Source organism: Amphiprion ocellaris, chromosome 8, assembly GCF_022539595.1.
Source record: "Amphiprion ocellaris isolate individual 3 ecotype Okinawa chromosome 8, ASM2253959v1, whole genome shotgun sequence".
NCBI lineage: Eukaryota > Metazoa > Chordata > Actinopteri > Pomacentridae > Amphiprion > Amphiprion ocellaris.
In genome coordinates this window covers 2922677-2941811 of record NC_072773.1, presented here as the reverse complement: position 1 = coordinate 2941811, position 19135 = coordinate 2922677, and the positions used below count along the sequence as shown (strand labels likewise).

General features: G+C 37.5%; 1 protein-coding gene across 4 annotated transcripts in view; it reads right to left on the bottom strand.

Annotated features, from left to right (window-relative positions):
- The window catches only part of tns2a (tensin 2a), a 77122-nt gene that overhangs the window by 7001 nt on the left and 50986 nt on the right, over window positions 1-19135 (bottom strand). For 3 of the 4 annotated variants that reach the window (XM_055013141.1, XM_055013143.1, XM_055013144.1), the window contains exons 4-19: window positions 18402-18440; window positions 18067-18108; window positions 15550-15599; window positions 15209-15392; window positions 15062-15112; window positions 13760-13882; window positions 10986-11050; window positions 10721-10804; window positions 10397-10509; window positions 8860-8920; window positions 7236-7311; window positions 6131-6260; window positions 3532-3597; window positions 3261-3377; window positions 1386-2954; window positions 961-1126 (exon numbers count right to left, since the gene is read on the bottom strand). In XM_055013141.1, coding sequence (XP_054869116.1) covers window positions 961-1126; window positions 1386-2954; window positions 3261-3377; window positions 3532-3597; window positions 6131-6260; window positions 7236-7311; window positions 8860-8920; window positions 10397-10509; window positions 10721-10804; window positions 10986-11050; window positions 13760-13882; window positions 15062-15112; window positions 15209-15392; window positions 15550-15599; window positions 18067-18108; window positions 18402-18440 — 2936 coding nt within the window. The remainder of the gene's footprint in view (window positions 1-960; window positions 1127-1385; window positions 2955-3260; window positions 3378-3531; window positions 3598-6130; window positions 6261-7235; window positions 7312-8859; window positions 8921-10396; window positions 10510-10720; window positions 10805-10985; window positions 11051-13759; window positions 13883-15061; window positions 15113-15208; window positions 15393-15549; window positions 15600-18066; window positions 18109-18401; window positions 18441-19135) is intronic. The other variant, XM_055013142.1, reaches the window with a different exon arrangement.

Sequence of the window (19135 nt, the reverse complement as noted above, 5' to 3'; positions counted from 1 at the left end):
GAGAGAATATTCAATCAGTAACAATAATTTGGATTTGATTTGGCCAAAAATTAAAGCGATATTCTGAATTCTGGGACAGTGTTGGACCTAAATGCACTTCAACACAATATCGTGTATGAATATATGAAGTTTAACACCTTTAATGTGCAGCTGAAAAGTTAGAAATAATCGCAGCATTGATCAGTAAAATCAATATAATATCACAGTGTTCTACCAGCATTTCTCTCTTTCATTATTTGCAGTAGCATAATCCTTGTAGGTCTCCCTTAAAACAAGTTGTTGACTGAAGTAAATGGCACATGATTAGTCCATTTTGTGCGAATGAAGAGTCACACGGCGTGTTAAACTTCCTGTTTTACGTCAACAGAGTCTGAAGATTAAAATCTGATTGATAAAGAAAGTTGATAATCACTGCCGTGACACCGAGTTTTAGGGTTTGTTGGACCGGTTAACATAAAGAAACTGATTATTAAACTTGTGTAGTTGATTCCTCTGCTTCTGAGCTCATATAATGTTTAAAAATGTAATCTCTGATCTTCTTCCAACCCTTCAGTGTAACAGGAAATCTCTCCATTCTTATGCTTAGGGTAAAAATCCACCCAGCATGTTTAAAGATGACCTCACCCCTTGATGCAAGCTTAAGGAAGTTGAATAAAAGCTCCTCCCTCAAAGAACAATCAGGACACTGATTGCTTCCCTTGACGTGGGAAACACCACATTTGTTTACAAGTCCAGCTGTGCCTTTGAGCGAGTATACGTACCAAGATCCAACCAAAGTGTGGGCAGTATGGAAAAAAATGTGTATTAATACCATGTACGAAAGCCAGGGCTCTTAGATCAGATGTTATTATCCAGATGCAGCTCACATGTTAATAGAAGTGTAAATGGATCCCAAGTCACCACAGAATTAGGTTTCTTTCCACTACTGTCCCTCTTAGTTAAAGAGTAAAAGTGGAATACCTCTCCTGTGTACGTAGTGGGCTGCTGGTGTGGACGGGGGTGGGCGGTCCGGACATGTCGGATGGCGTTGAACAGGCAGCGTGACCATCTCTGTGGACCCTCTTAAAGGACCCGTGGGTGATGTGATCCCTCCACCCAACACTTTCACCAGAGCTGCGAAGGCCATCTGAGAACGGAGGGAAAACAATGGACTGCATTGACAAAACAGCAACGTCAGTAAACAATCAGCTGGAGTCATATGTCCCCAGCTGATACTTACGTAAGCGTCTTGTAAAAAAACCCAGAAGAGGCAGTTTGTGAGTAATGTGTGAGGAATCCATCTAGTTAAAGACACATTTTCAGTGCACGCTGTTCCTCATTATGAAGAATATATTCCCTCCATATTCCTGCTAAAAGAAAACACATTGCCGAGTGTTTTGACTCACCAGTGTGTGAGTCAGAGCTGTATGACTGCTGACAGTCTGGATGGTGGTGATGATGATGGTGGTTGTGCTCCGGCGGCCCGTTGCTATGGCTGCAGGGCCCCGTCATGGAGGAAGCAGGGGGCAGCGGCGATGTGGACTCAGACTGGTACCCCGAGGCGTATCCCCTGCTTTCAGACGGCGAGGGCTGGTAAGGCGAGCAGGGGCAAACCTGACGGGGCGTTTGGTAGCCACTGCTGCTGCTGCTGTACTTCAGATCCAGGTGGGAATGAGCGTGAGATCTGGATGCTTCTGGGTACGCCGGGTGACCTGACGGCAATGGGTCAAAGGTGAAGGCTGGAAGATCGTGGCCCTGCGGACCGTAAGAGGTGACGGTGGCTCTCCGGTGCCAATATTCGGCCTCTCGGTCCCTCTCCCACTGCAGCTCAGCCTCCCTGTCTCGCTCCCAGTGGAGGGACAGTTCCCGGCCTCGTCTCAGCCCAGGATCCCTCTCCCACTGCAGCTCCGACCCCCGGGGAACCTCCGCTTCCCTGGGTCTTCTGAGCCCCACCTCCCTCTGCTGAAGCTCCGCCTCTCGGTCCCAGTGGAAGCTGTCGTTGCGGTCCAACCTCAAGCTGTGATAGGCCGCCGAGTCCTCCCTCCGGATGCTGCAGTCCCTGCAGGGGCAGCCAGGGGGTGGCAGACCGTCCATCAGCATTATATCGTGGTAGGTCGGGCTGGTGGAGGGTTTTGGGTGGTGGGGATGGTGGTGGCCATGAGGTGGGAGTGGGTGGTGGTAGGGGGCGTAGTCGTCTTCCCGACAGCAGAGGCGACCCGGGGCAGATAGAGGGTGGTGGTGGGAATGGTTGTGGGGGTGGGGGGTGAGGTCTGGCGTTGGGTAAGGACAGATGTGTCGGGATGACGGAGCTTCCGAGCAGGACCGGTGCAGGTAGTGCGGTGGTCCACTCTGACGGTCCCACACCAGGTCCGGAGGCGGCAGCGACTGGTGGGAGTGGGTGTAGTGCTGGCACAGATCCATGTGGGACGGTGGGGAAGCTGGGTTGGGGGTAGCAGAAGGAGTCGCCCCGTGGTGCCCGTTGGTGCCGGGAGCCCGGTCGAGGCAGTAGCCGTTGGGCATGAGGAGGGTTCGGTCGCATCCCGGTTCGGCGCAACGCTGGGATCGGTAACCGTCCCGGCAGGAACACGACCGGTTCAGCCTCAGCGTCCCGGTTCTCTCCGATGGCAGAGAATCTCCGTCGTCTAAGATGGCCGTCTCTCGCTCTCCGTCCCGGTTCCCCTCGATGCCGCCGAGGAGACGCTCGAGCTCCTCCCGTTCCTGCCTGGTCGGGGGCGGCGGGCCAACGGGCTCCTCCTGGTGGTCCGGGTGGATGGACAGCTGGTTCAGGTGGAGGGAATGGGCCGAGAGGGCGGAGTCAGAACCTTGAGGGTAAAGATGATCTGGCCGGTCTTCTGCGAGGCCAACTCCTGGGCTGCTGCCGTTGGTGGAGGTGAGAGAACCGGAACCAGGACCTCGACGCTTCTTTATCTGGGCGTAGAGGCTGCCGTCGAGGGGACCTCTGGTGTGGGCGATGTCTGAAATAAACGAAAAGAGGTGATCTTAGCTTTAAAAGCTGACTCATTAGCAATACATGGAGCTTATTATTAGCTTTAGTCAACAGAGGACTGTACTACTAAGGAAGTTTGACTTTCTTTGTGTCAAAACCTAAAAATCAGTCAGAGATAACGAGCTATCAACTGTCTTTGTTAACCAGGTTTTCTTCTTCAGACTCTGCTCCAGGTTAGCTCCCCAGCATCAGTTACTACTGTGACTTCAAGCTCAACGTTCCTCACCACCCCACAAATCAAACCTGGCAGTTTAAGCAAAAAGACAACAGTTACCCTCCAGACTGTCCTGGTATCGCTGGTTGAAGTTCTCATAGGAATCCCAGCGGACCACCGGATCTGCCGTGTTGTAGTCGACTGTAACGGCCGGATCGTTCTTCTGGTATTCACGGCCTGGCAAAAGACACATTTCATCTCCACTTACTTCCTTTCTTAACCTTCAGTATTTATGATTTTTGGACAAATGCATACATCAGTTTGTCAAACATGAACTAAGTTTTCACAGTCAAACAGATGCAAAGAAGATTTCGCAGTGGACTAAACCGACCTTTGATTTTCTCTGGTCCAGATGAGAAGACAAACTCCACTGTGGCATCAGATGGAAAACGCTCATCTGAAAGGGGAAAAAAAGAAAAATAATCAATGAATCAGAGGAATTTTCACAAAGATCATGACAAAAAGCTCCTATTCTGGCATTGAATATAATCATGGAAGCTTTCTCGTACTTCATTTTGGTGCAAAATCGACACACTCGAAGCTGTAAATCATAAATATTTTGTATATATAAAAACTTATATTCAAGATTCTGTGCAATATCAGTATTTTTGTACTTACAGTGCAATATAGATCAAATCTGTGCGGTACCAGTATTTCTACTCATGAAAGAAGCTGCAAAATCATAAATATGTGCTATATATCCAAAGGAATTTGGTTTATTTTTCTACTGATATTTCTTAAGTGTTTGCACGATCCTCTTCGTTGTTGTAACAATGCAAATTGTCCAGAATGACTCAGAATGTGTCCAAAATTACTCAAATCTCAGAAAAAAATACTCAAAATTAGTCCAAAAATACTAAAACTTGTCCAAAATACTCAGAAATTAGTCTAAAAGGATCCAATGTGTCCAAAATAATGCAAATGTCTTACAAAACAACACAAATCTCATCAAAAATGACTCAAAATGAATATAAAAAGACTAAAACATTCCCAAAATGACTCAAATCTAGTTACAAATTAATCAAAATTAGTTCAAAATTACTAAAACATCCAAAAATGACTCAAATGACTCAAATCTTGATTAAAACTACATAAATTAGTCCCAAATGACTAAAAATTTCCCAAAATGACTCAAAATATGTCCAAAATGAAACTAATCTAGTGAAAAATTACCCAAAGTAAGTCAAAAATAACAGAAACTGTGTCAAGATTCACTCAAAGTTAAATGGTCTGTATTTACTATACCAGAAACGATACCCAAAGCGCTTTACATTATACATCACATTCACCCACTAATGGTGGAAGCTGCCATGCTAGGCGCTAACCACGACCCATCAGGAGCAGTTAGGGGTTCGTTGTCTTGCTCAGGGACACCTGGACATGAGCTCTCCAGGCCAGGGAGAGCTCATGTCCTCGTGTATATCAAAAAAGTTCAAGACCTGAGATTTTTAGTGGAACAAAATGCTTTAACTCATAAAATATACTCAGGTTTTCAGATACTTTGCTCTCTAGACAAGCCATTAGGAAGAAAAAGCTACAGAGTGACTTCACAGCATTTTCCCAACACACATGACTGGATTCCTTTGATTTGAACGTTAAAGCAATATTCTGTTGTCTGTTGTAACCGGCAACCCTCTGGTTACAAGACGACCACTCTACCCACTGAGCCATGCCGCCCCCCACTCAGCTCAAAATGACTAAAACTTTCCCAAAAATTGTACACATTTTGTCAAAGCTTACAAGTAAACGACTAAAAACTTGTTCAAAATGCCTAAAAATGAGTATAAACAACGAATACATATGCAGTGGCATGTAATCTGTTCATGAGATCTTGTTTAATGTGCTGCAGACTGGAGCTTCTGATTTAAGAACATCAGATACACTAAAACTCCACAGATGTTCGTACGAAGCCACAGGAGTGTTTCTGTAGAGAAGATCGACTTCTTTAAGTTCAAAGAAAGTGAATCTGAGCAGGAAATGGAGTAAGGAGGCGTCCATTAAAGTCTCAGGAAACAGATAATTAGTTTGAATCATAGAGCTGGGTTTGTCCTCCGTTATTACGTCCAGGACGGCTTTATGCTGCTGTTTAGGGATTTATTTAACCACCACGTTATGAAGCCAAACCACTAAAACGGTTAGCTGGAGCGCTGTTTATCCCACCGCCGTTAACAAACTGGGAATAAACGACCTAAAATCATTTGTTGTGGTTTATTCAAAGTGGGAATGTTTATGTAAGAAATAACACGATAAACTTGTCAGCAATAAAACCACTTTAGTTGAAGTTAGCATTCCATCTGGCACGACCACTTAGCTTGTTGTGGCTAATGTTTGCGAGTTCCTTCAGAAAACTGGAGAATCTCTAGCATCCCTAAGGCTAAAGTAAAAATAAATGTAGATTTTAAACAATTTGGACATTTTGTAAGATACACTTGTCCAGTTTCTTCATATAAATACAGTATAAAACTTAATCCACACTGATTAAAACACTGAAAATCTTAGCATTTTAGCTGCACTAAACAAATGACAGAAATGTGTCCAAGAATTGACTCAATGCATCCAAATTAATAGACTTTTTCTTTTACAAAATGACACAAAACTTGTCAGAATTTACACACATTTGTCCAAAATGCTTGAAAATTTGTCTAAAATGACTCAATATGTCAAAAATAATGGCTTTTTTTTTTTTTAAATAAAATGATTTGAAATGAGTCCAAAAATGATTTTGTGGGATTGATTAATCCTTATTGTTTCGTATCAACATGTCCAAAATGACACAAATCTTGTCATGAATTACACAAATTAGTCCAAAATGACTAAAACTTGTCCAAAATGCTTAAGAATTAGTCTAAAACCTCTGTGGTTTCTAAAGTCTGATCAGAACCAGTTAAACCAGCGCTACGTCCTCTGGTCTGGTAAACCAGTAAACTGACCCATGCAGGCCTCGTCCAGCTCTCCTTTCCCAAACCACAGCTGGGATCCATGGATGGTGCAGGTGTGGAACTGCAGCCGGAACACCGTGTCTCTGTCAGCCGTCTGGGAGCGGCGGTGGTAGCATTTCACCTGCAGGGGGCATTAGAGGGGTAAATGATGGAGGGGTAACAACAGGGAATGATGGAGGGGTAACAAGATGGAATGATGGAGGGGTAATAAGAGGGAATGATGGAGGGGTAACAACAGGGAATGATGGAGGGGTAACAACAGGGAATGATGGAGGGGTAACAAGATGGAATGATGGAGGGGTAATAAGAGGGAATGATGGAGGGGTAATAAGAGGGAATGATGGAGGGGTAACAACAGGGAATGATGGAGGGGTAATAAGAGGGAATGATGGAGGGGTAATAAGAGGGAATGATGGAGGGGTAATAAGAGGGAATGATGGAGGGGTAACAACAGGGAATGATGGAGGGGTAACAACGGAATGATGGAGGGGTAACAAGATGGAATGATGGAGGGGTAATAAGGGAATGATGGAGGGGTAACAAGATGGAATGATGGAGGGGTAATAAGAGGGAATGATGGAGGGGTAATAAGAGGGAATGATGGAGGGGTAACAAGAGGGAATGATGGAGAGGTAACAACAGGGAATGATGGAGGGGTAACAACAGGGAATGATGGAGGGGTAACAACAGGGAATGATGGAGGGGTAACAAGATGGAATGATGGAGGGGTAATAAGAGGGAATGATGGAGGGGTAACAACAGGGAATGATGGAGGGGTAATAAGAGGGAATGATGGAGGGGTAACAACAGGGAATGATTGAGGGGTAACAACAGGGAATGATTGAGGGGTAACAACAGGGAATGATGGAGGGGTAACAACAGGGAATGATGGAGGGGTAATAAGAGGGCTTTAAATTAGCGACACTCAAACAGACAAATCATGATTCCTGGTTAAGAAAAACCAACATTTGGACTCAGGAGACCTTAGAGAAGCTCTGCAGTCTCTACAGGACGATGTTTTCTACTTTTAATTGAAGATTAATGATGTCATTCAGTCATGAGGTCGTCCTACGCCCATATATGGGCTCTGACTCACCATGATGTCACCTTTCAGCAGCAGTGCCGGTTCCACGGTCACACAGAGACGTCGTCCTCCGGTTCCCTGGAGGTCGCTGAGAACAGAAGACAACACGAACTAAACTGTTCATAAACCCTCAGGGGACATTTTTGTTAGAACTTTTCTTCTAATTTTCACATCATTTTGGCATAAAAATTAGTGACTCAAAATGTGTCCAAACATGACACAAATTAGTCCTAAATTACTAAAACTTGACCAAAATGTTTCAAAATGAGTCTAAAATGACTGAATAAGTCAAAAACTAGGGCCAGTTTTTCACAAAATGATTAGAAATTAGTCCAAAATTACTCAAAATGTGTACAAAATGATACAAATCTTGTTAAAAATGACTCAAACTTAATCCAAAAATGACTAAAACTTGTTTTAAAAACTGCCTAAAATGACTGAATATGTCAGCAATGATGCTTTTTTTTTTTTTTTTTTTTTTTACAAAATGACTCAGAATTTGTCATGACAGAATCTGTGTAATATTGTTATTCCCATCCAGAGGAATTTGGACAATCTGAACTGTACTTTTGGTATATTTTTATTTTTCTACTGATGTTTCTTAAAAGTTTTCCCTGCTGCTATAGAAATGCAAATTTCTTCACTGTGGGGTTACTAAAGGATTATCTTATATCAAAAATGTCCAAAATGACAGAAATCTTGTCAATGAATTACAGAAATTTGTCAACAATGAGTAAAACTTTGTCTACAGTGCTTGATCAGGGGTTAAAAATGACACAAATCCTGTCAAAAATGTATAAAAATTAATCCAAAATGATTAAAACTTTTCCAGAATCACACAAATATTGTCAAAAGTTACAGAAGTTAGTCCACAACGACTAAAACTTTGTTCACAATGCTTAAAAGTGTCTAAAATGACAAAATAATATTAATTTGTGTATAAAAATAATGCAATTATTATTATTTATTTTTACAAAATGACACATTTTGGTCCAAAATCACAAAAAACTATCCAATAATCCTTCATTAATCCCACAGTGGGGAAATTTGCATTGTTTTTTTTTCTTTTTCTTTTTTTGCTTAAAAAAGTGTCCAAAATAAGCCAGTGTGTCCAAAACAATGTAAAATTTGTGCAAAAATTACTCCAAAAATTGTCAAGAATAATAACTAGATTTATGAAACTACATGACACCGGTGCTGTTTTTAAGTTTCACTGCATAAAAAATAATAATAAAGCATCAGAATCAGTGTCGGTGTGAATCACTGACAGATCTCAGACTCATATTTACAAAAAGAATTTTCTCTTTAGCCCTTATTTTATAGAAAATATTTCACTTTTTTCATTCGTTTATTTTTTCATGACATCATGTAAACAAACTGACATTTAAAGGTTTAAAAACCTGAAAATGATTGAATATTTGATAATTAGGATCCAGACTGATGGAGATAAACAGAGATAAGTCATTAAAAGTGTAAAATAATATTAATATCAGATGTTTTTCTGGCGTTGTTTTTGATTTGGTAACTAAATAATGTCTGAAATATTCTAAAATGATAAAAGATTGAATGTTCAGCTCCATTTTGGCTCCATTTTCTGCATTTATTTGCACAGAAATCTCCTTAAAACTTCACTCACTAGATGCCCGAGGTGTAGACCAGCTGCATGGACTGGTAGATCTTCAGGAAGGGGAAGTAACCTGGAGGAGGAGGAGGAGGAGGAGGAGGAGGAGGAGGAGGAAGGAGGAGGAGGAAGGAGGAGGAGGAAGAGGAAGGAGGAGGAAGAGGAGGAAGGAGGAGGAGGAAGAGGAGGAGGAGGAAGGAGGAGGAGGAAGGAGGAAGGAGGAGGAGGAGGAGGAGGAGGAGGAGGAGGAAGGAGGAGGAAGGAGGAGGAAGGAGGAAGAGGAAGGAGGAGGAGGAGGAGGAGGAGGAAGGAGGAGGAAGGAGGAGGAAGGAGGAAGAAGAAGGAGGAGAGTTTAGATGTTAGAATGTGCTGACGTTCGTCTGTCAGACTAAAGATAAACACATGAAGTCTGTCCAACAACAGCTGCTATCCACAAATAAACATTTATTCTGAGTTCAAAAGATGCAAAAAATAATGTTAATTCTTTACAAAATGACTTCAAATTAGTAAAAAAATCACCCAAATCTTGTCAAAATTACTCAAACTTTTCCATCTATCATTTATTTGCTATGTATTTGCATTATTTTATTTTTTTGTAAAATGTATTTCTTTTTCATTTTTATTTCTATTTATTTTATTTTATCAACTCTAAAAGCAGCAGTTTGACACTTCATCAGCATGAAAACATGGAGAAATATGCTAGAAGAGACATTTATATTTATATTTGCAGAACTAGTTTACTGACATCTACTAATTCTAGCTACACATTAAATCGTAAATATTAATTTTTTATTCTCGTATTTCTCACATGTTGCTTCTTACTATTATTATTATTATTATTACTTCTAACTATTATTATTAAATACAGGACAAGAGGCTGCTTGAAAAATGCCATAAAAATAATAATGATACTGATGAAAAAAAAAAAAGATAATGATAATAATAATGATAATGATGATAATAATGATAATAATAATAATAATAATAATAATAATAATAATAATCATCATAATAATGATAATCATAATAATGACAATAATAATAGTAATAATGATAATAATAATACTGATAATAATAATAACAATGATGATAATAATAATAATAATAATGATAATGATAATAATAATGATAATCATAATAATGACAATAATAATAGTAATAATGATAATAATAATAATGATAATAATAATGATGATAATAATAATAATAATGATAATAATGACAATGATAATGATAATAATAATAATAATTTCTAAAGAGGTTAATAAGGCTTGATGTAGACAGGAAGCCGTTTTCAGACATTATTTTAGGCTGTTTTTTTGTGTTTTTTCATTTTCTTTTTTCTTCATGATGCTGTGATACGTCTGAAATAAATCCAATACCTGAAAAAAATAAAGACACTTTTGTTGTGCTGATTAAACATCAAAGGTTTAGTCTGATAAAAGAGCTTCCTGTGCAGAGAGGAACAATAAAACAAGGGATTTAGTAGAACTATACGTCAGGAAGAGGCAGAGGAAAGTTCTGGTGATTTTTCTAAAGTGAACCAACGAACCTCCTTCTCCCTGGAAGTTGGGCAGCGACGGGATGAGAACCTGGTGGAGGAACAACGGACTGCTGTTCATCTTTATCGCTCCGGAGAGAAGACCTCCGAAGTAGTAGATGTACCTGAAATACAGAAAATAACAACAGAGAAAAACATGTACAACTTCTGAAGAGAGGAGAAAAATGATCCAACAGTAGTTTGTTTAGATGGAGAGAAATATTGTGTTGAGTCTGAATATGTTCAGATTGCAGTTTCATAATTCAACATTTCTGCAGAAGATGGAAGAATTTTGCTGTAATTTTTCTTTCTATTTGCTGCAGATGAAGCGTCCACCTGTTCTGAGACGGCTGCAGAGACGACGACACCTTATCCTCACAGAACTTCCTCATGGCCAAAGTACTGAGAGCCTGATCAGCCCTGGAACACAACCACACAACATGAAACACACAACATGAAACACACAACGACCCAAAAGTGACCCAAATCCAGCAGAAACTGGGAATCTCCTGACCCACGCTGTGCATCAAAGGGTTAATGCTCCTTCTAAACCGGTTTCTAACTCGTTTACAGTCTAATAAAGTCAGAAATTGTGGCTCACCCTGCAGAGATCTTGCTGTAGTGCATGTAAGCAGCGATGATGACGCCGGTTTTTCCTTTGTTTCCCTGCAGGAAGTAAAAAAAAACAAAAACAGTTATGATGATGTGCAATCAGCTGATTTTTACGGCTTTAAACCCTGAAGTTTTCTCTGCAGGCTGATTAAAAAGACGAGGCAGGAGAAGCAGCCAGAGGTCAAATTAAAAAGCTCCCCGTCGAGTTTCCATCACATTCCAGAAACATTCCAGCTCCAGATTCGTGATGAGACTCCAACGGAGAATTAAAGCTGCTTCTGAGCGTTCTCTGTTTGTTCTGCAGCCGCTAAATAAAACATGAAGAAAACGTTCAAACTGCTGCTGGTTTCTAGAGAGGATCGATGGAAACGAGTCGACCAACAACGAGGAGGAGGAAGTTAAATAAATAAAGTTAAATAAAGGTTTGATCTGAAGCGAACCACTCATTTACTGACATCAGTTTATTGATTATCCGATTTATTACATTTTATATCAGAATTACTGAAAAGAGATAAAATCTGATTAAACTAAATGGAAAACAGTAACTGCAGGTTTAAATATCAGTTCATCAGATTCACTGTTTTTGTTTATTTATTTTTGCATAATTTAATTTGGAATTTTTGGTGCTTTTATTATTTAATTTGCATCCACTGGTGTTGTACAGATTTATTGTGAAAATCTTTAACCGTGTAAATAAACAAATACGTAAAAAAATAAATAAGTAAATAAATATGTAAGTAAATAAGTAAATGCATAAATGAATAAATATTTACATAAATAAGTAAGTAAATAAATAAGCATATAAGTGAATAAATAATTAAGTAAACATATAAATAAACAAGTAAATAAAGAAGTAAATAAGTGAGTAAATAAAAAATAAGTTGGTAAACAAGTAAGTAAATGAGTAAGTAAATAAATAAACAGATAAATAAATAAGCAAGTAAGTAAATAAGTAAGTAAATAAGTGAATAAATAATTAAGTAAATAAATAAATAAAGAAGTAAATAAGTAAGTAAGTAAATAAATAAATAAATAAGTGGGTAAACAAGTAAGTAAATGAGTAAGTAAATAAGTAAGCAGATAAATAAATAAGCAAGTAAATAAATAAATAAATAAGTAAATAAATAAATAAACAAGTAAATAATTAAACAAGTAACAAATACACAGATAAGTAAGCAAATAAATGAATATGTAAGTAATTAAGTATCTAAATAAATAAGCAAACTATTAAGTATGTAAGCTAGTAAATAAATAACTAAATAAACAAATAATAAATACATAAATAAACGAGGAAATTAAATAAATAAGTAAATAAATAAGTAAATTACTATTATTACGACTGATATTTTGTATGCACATTTTTAATTCATTATATAATTTGTAGAAAAAAAACACCCTAAACATAATTTTTAATTATCTATAACTGCCTGGAGAAAAAAAGCTGAAAAGTCAAGCTAATTATTAATTATCTCATTTGATATTAATTATTGATTAATTTTCATAATAATTTTTAATGGGTAATTTTTTAATACATTTTTTTGACAATTATTTTAATTTAACACAACAATAAAAAACACATATACAAATAAACACAGATAAAAATTAATATGGATAATTAGGTATGAAATTAAATTTGTTCATGTAATCAAACGCTTATTTTTGTGTTTTCATGTTTCTATTTGCTATCAATAAAATGTCTACATTTTATGCTTGTTATTATATATTTTTAAATATTCCTACAGTTTTTTAAGTGGAGCATGTAAATAATTCTTTTTTTTGACAGACAATTTGGTCATTGATTCCCTAAAAACGTGCACAACAATTCTGCTTTCATTCTGTCTTGTGTTCAACGCAGCTTTTCTTCAGTATTTGACAATGTTTATTCCTAATGTAACCATGACAGCGAAACCTACATCACACCAAGAGTTATCTGAGATATTCAAGTAAGTAAATAACTAAATAAATAAATAAATAAAGAAGTTAATAAGCAAGTAAATAAGTAGCAAAGTCAACAAATGAATAAGTAAGTATATAAGTAAGTAAATAAATTAGTAAAAAAATAAGTAAATATATAAGTAAATAAGTAAATGAAAAAGAATGCAAATAAATAAGTAAATAAAAATAAGTAAATATACACAAGTGTATATATATATATATAATATAAATAAGTAAGCAATACATAAGTAAATACACAAATAAATAATTAAGTAAATAGTAAGCAAATAAATAAATGTTTAAATAAGTGAATAAATAAATTAAAAAGTGAATAAATAAGAAAGCAAATAATTACGTAAATCGATAAGTTAGTAAATAAATATGAAAATAAATAAATACATAAGCAAGTCAGGAGACAAAAGCAAAAAAGTCATGCTAATTATTAATGATCCCAATTGATATTAGAGAATTATTGATCAATTTTAATAAGTTTTAATGTTTTCTTAAAATTAAAGTTTATTTTTTTTAGTTAGTTTAATTTTAACCCAACACTAAAAACGCACACATATAAAAAAAAACAAATACATAAATAAAAATAAATATGAATAATTAGGTATCCAATTAAAATTTGTTCCTACAGTTGAACTTCATGTTTTATTTATGTACTTTCATGGTGGTTTATTCAGTATTTTATGTTTATTTCTAATGTAACCATGACAACAAAACCTGCATCACACCATCAGCGATCTGAGACATTAAAAAGCTTCCTGCAGCCACATCTGTCCGTTTTACAGCCTGAGAAGCAGCGTGAAGCTCCTGAACTCTGACCTTGCAGTGCAGAACCACCACGTGTTGAGGGTCCGAGGTCAGCCAGGTCTCCATGGCCTTACAGATGGCGCAGATCTTATCCAGCGGCGGGGCGTGGAGGTCGGGCCAGCCGAAGTCGTGGACCTGCCGGGGGATTGCAGGAGGTTAAATTCAGCTGAAATCTGCACGGAAAGTTAACCCTGCAGGTCAAAATTGACCCGGTTTAAAGTTTGAAAATGTGGGAAAAAATATATTTTCACAGTGAAACTTCTGGTGTCCACATTTTCAACATTTTTGGGAAATCTTTGAACATTTTTTGGTGGAAAAAAAGAAATGTTAAAAATGTTTCTTGAGAACATTCACAAAAAAATCAACCAAAATCCAGCGAAATTCGCTGGATTTTGGTTGATTTTTATGTGAATGTTCTTCAAGAAAATATTGGAAGTTTTACTGATATATATGGAATCACTTTAGATATTTTTATGATTTTTTGGAAGATTTTTGCTAATTTTTTGAAAATATTTACAAGTATTTTCTTGCCAAATTTGGGGGATTTTTTTAAAAATAAGACTTTTTAAGGGAAACTTTTAAGGAATTATTGGAATTTTCTTCCTGAATGTTCTGCAAATACAAAATTTGAAAATATGGGGAAAAAATAGCACTTTTTTGGAAGATTTCCACAAATTTTGTGAAAATACTTACAAGAATTTTCTTGCCAAACTAGTTTTTTTAATATAAAATTTTTAAGGGAAACTTTTAAGGAATTATTGGAATTTACTTCCTGAAGGTTTTGCAAATTTAAAGTCTGAAAATGTGGGAAAAAAAATATTTTCACAGTAAAACTTCTGGTGTCCACATTTTCAACATTTTTGGGAAATCTTTGAACATTTTTTGGTGGAAAAAAAGAAATGTTAAAAATGTTTCTTGAGAACATTCACAAAAAAAATCAACCAAAATCCAGTGAATTTCGCTGGATTTTGGTTGATTTTTATGTGAATGTTCTTCAAGAAAATATTGGAAGTTTTACTGATATATATGTAATCACTTAAGATATTTTTATGATTTTTTGGAAGATTTTTGCTAATTTTTTGAAAATATTTACAAGAATTTTCTTGTCAAATTTGAGGGATTAAAAAAAACTTTTAAGGGAAACTTTGAAGGAATTATTGGAATTTTCTTCCTAAAGGTTTTGCACATTTTCAGAAATTTGGGGAATTTTTTTGCAGAATTTTTGGATATTTTTCAGACAAGGAAACAATATTTTTTGGTGCCTGTAAATGAGGACAACAGGGGGGTTAGAAGAGTTAATGAATTAAAGCCCACCTTTGGGTTGAGTCTGCTGATGTCGTGGCGCCTCTCAGACAGATTCAGGAGCTGAAAACAGGACACATGTTTTGACTCTTGCTTGCTCTAGAGTCTTCGGATGGATTTAAGTGGACAGAATAAACAGGTCCATGTGCGTCTCCTCACCAGGAACTTGTCCTGGTGCTTGGACTTGAGCATGGCGGCCACCTCCTTCAGGTTGAGCCGGTAGCGCTGCTCCTCCAGCCTCGGAGGGAAGAACACCGAGATGATCCTCTCCGTGATGTAGGTCAGGTCGAAGTCGTAGTGGCGCTCCATCACTCGCTCCATCACCCGGTCCACGCTGAAGCTCCTGCAGGGACCAAGAAACCCCAGCGCAACATGCAGGTCACATCAACCTCCTTCAAAATAAAGCTCCTTCCTCTGAGGACAAACAGCTGGAGGAAGGTTCAGATTACACATAAATCCACATTTAAGTTATTATCAGGAAAAAACTGAGCTGGTGTTACCTGGGAAGAGTGTTTCTCTGTTTGGTGTAGGATAAAGACTTAGTGGATCCCTGTGGAGGTAAAGAAAAAATCACAAAAATACAGTAAAATACAACGATTTATTTCCACAATAAAAGCACGACTGCATCCAGCATCCAAACCTGTGTGGAAAATAAATGATAGGACTCTTTAAAAAAAAAAAGCTAAAACTGCCACAATTTTCTTTCTTTCCTCACATTTTTTTTTTTTTGCTTTTGTTGTTGTTTTGCACGTACACAAACTGTAACTGCATGTTTAAAATGTCTGGTAGAAGTTTAATGGATTATAAGGTGCAGAATCAGATTTAATTTGCTACATTTTACATCAGAAATCCTGAAAAGAAACATAAAAGCAGATGAAACTAAACGGCAACACTGCATGTTTAAATGTCAGTTATTCAGATGTTAGCAGCTAAGCTACGTTTATTTTCCATGTATTCCTATTTCATGCTACTTTTCACTCCTACACCGCCACATTTCACCAGAAAATATTCTATCTTTCAATTTACAAGCTGCGGATCAAGACATTAAAACCGCAGCTGATAGCTAAATATGATGCATTTTTAGAGTTTATGAGTGTTTGGTGTAGATTAAAGATTTAGTGGATCCCTGTGGAGCAAAGAAAACCCCACAAAATACAGTAAAATACAAAGATTTCCTTTCACAATAAAAGCACCACAGCATATAACATCCAAACCTGTGTGGGAAATAAATGATAGGACTCTTTAAAAAAAACAAACATAAAACTGGCTCAATTTTCTCTTTTTCGTCACATATTTTTTTGCTTCTGTTGTTGTTTTGCACGTACACAAACTGTAACTGAATGTTCAAAATATTTGGAAGACATTTATTGGATTATTTGGTGCAGAATCGGATTTAATTTGTTGCATTTTACATCAGAACTCATCAGAAAAGATAGAAGCTCATGAAACTAAATGGAAAACCGTAACACTGCATGTTTAAATGTGCGTAATGCAGAACGTTCTTCTAGAAAATGTTCCCACAATGTTACATGACAACAAAGGAAGGACGTTCTCAATGCAACTTTGGAAAATATATAATATATTTAGGGCATCTTTAAATAACTTTAAGAAGAACATTCTGGGAACTAAAACAAAACTTTCCGCTGAAGACTTTACTATAACTTTCTCAGAACGCTTTTACGACAAAGAAATTCTAGCTGGGCCCAAGAAGCAGGGAACGTTGCCACAATATTACCAACAAGTTCTAATAATGTTTTAAAAAAAACATTTTCAGCTGATGTTCAAAGAACGTTTTAAGGATATTTATCATTTCTAATGTTCCTGTGAGGATGTTTGAAGGATATTGTCAGATTATGTTCGATGATAACTAAAGAAGAACGTTCTCAAGCTAACATTCAAAAAACGTTCTCCAGATGTTATCGGCCCTCAGACGACAGAATGTGTTTTTATAAAACGTTCCTCTCATTAAAATGTCGACATTTTACCTCCAATGTTCTGAGGATGTTTTGGGGATGTTGCTGTTGAGAACGTTCTTCAATAAAACATTCCCACAATGTTATGTAACAACAAAAGAAGGACGCTCTCTATGTAACATTTGGAAAATGCTTCAGAGCGTCTTCAAAGAACTTTATCTGCCTTTAAGAAGAACATTCTGGGAATTAAAAGAAAAGTTCCTGCTGAAAACATCACTAGAACTTTGCAGAACTTTCTCAGAACGTTTTTAAAACCAAAAAAATCCTGCTGGATCTAGCAAGCTGAGAAAGTTCCCTCAACGTTACCTACGAGTTCTAAGAATGTTTGAAAGAAAACATTTAAATCTGATGTTCAAAGAACGTTTTAAGGATATTTATCGTTTCTAATAATGTTCCTGTGAGGTTCAAAGTGAACTAAGAACGTTCTTCCATAAAACGTTCCCGCAATGTTGCATCGCAATAAAGAAAGGACGTTCTCAATGTAACATCACAAAGCAAGGTTTTAAGAGGAACGTTTTTAGAATGTATTTTTAAGAAGAACATTCTGGGAACTTGAGAACATTACTTGAAGTTTGCAGAACTTTCTCAGAATGTTTTAAGACCAAATCAAAAAGAAATGTAGCTGGATAAAGGCTAGATTTCCAATAAAAATGACTGCATTATACATGAATAGGCCCAAGAAGATCAGTTCTATTGTTTTTTGTTTTGTTTTTTGTGATCTTTGACCTTTTCTTTAGCATCATTATAATTCCAAAAAGTCCAATTTGTCAACATTAAATCTGCAGAGTGTTGTAAAGTTTGTGTTCTCCAGAGGAGGATCCCTACATCTGAACGTTTGTGCAGCGTTACTAGAATTTGGTTTCACTTTCACTTTGTTTTGTCTACCACCATGAGCTAAATCAAGCTAAACTAAGCAGCAAAATGTTATTTACATGGAAATTTTGAATTTTCCCAGATGGACAGCGTGACGCTCGGAGGGTAATAAAGAAAAGGATGAAGATGAGGAGGAGGATGATAGGAAAGTATGGAGGTTAAAGTTCTCACCAGGTGCTGGATGTGTCGAGAAGGAGTCGTCCCTCTACGCTGCTGGACGGAACGACCAAACGGTGGCATGAAGAAGGAGGAGAGAGGAAGTAGGACGAAGGGAGGGAGGAGGCGAAAGAGGGGAGAAGAGGAGGCAAGAAGAGGAAGGAGAGTTCATTAAACAAACAGACTCCCTGATGGATAAACAGAAGTACTTCCTCCAGCAGCAGCTCCAGGAATGAACTGAGCTCAAACTGAGGCGTCCCAAAAGGAATCCAGCAGGAGGAAAACCAAACTGTGGTTTTTTGGGGAGCCAGAACTCGTAACTAAGACCAGAGTGGATGGACGGGACTTACCAGATCGTTGGAGGGAGCCGGGATACAAGCAGAGGTCACCTAGAAAACACAAAAACACATCTGAGTACAAGACAGAGAGGAACAAACAGCAGACAACAAAAACAAACATCCTCTTAGCTGCAGGACAGATGACAGGTCAGGAGACGATTAAAAACAAATGTAGGACAACAAGATAAGAGAGGGAAAGTCCAGCTTTCCAGTGTCTTCATGGTCTTTTTTACTTTAGATAATCACAACTTTCTGGTCAATATGAAGATGAAACCAAGATACTAGCCTCAGAAAACTACAAACTATTATGTTCTATTTGCTACCAAAAAGAAAGAAAAGTAAGAAAAGTGGTGTATGTTGAGGTGTGACAGAAATGTCAAGGAGCTGAGACTCAGCTGACCAATGTCAAACGTTATATCAAAGTTTCTTGTAACTTCCTGTTACCAGTAGGTGACGCTAAGATTACGACTCAGTGTTGGAGTGTGGATGTCTTCAGACCTGCACTGTTGTCTAGGACATGAAGTTTGGTCCAGATTGGATCATGTGCAGCTGAGATATAAACACTTCAGTAGTCATGTCAAGACATTGAACTTCGTCGCGCTGCTACAGACAAAACTCGCAATTTTCCACATGAATCATGATCATCGTCTTCAGGCTTATGTCACCACATTTGAGGTTAATATGGTCATTCGGCTAATAATAGTACAACAAAGTATATAACATGTCATTTCCTGTTGCCAGAAGGT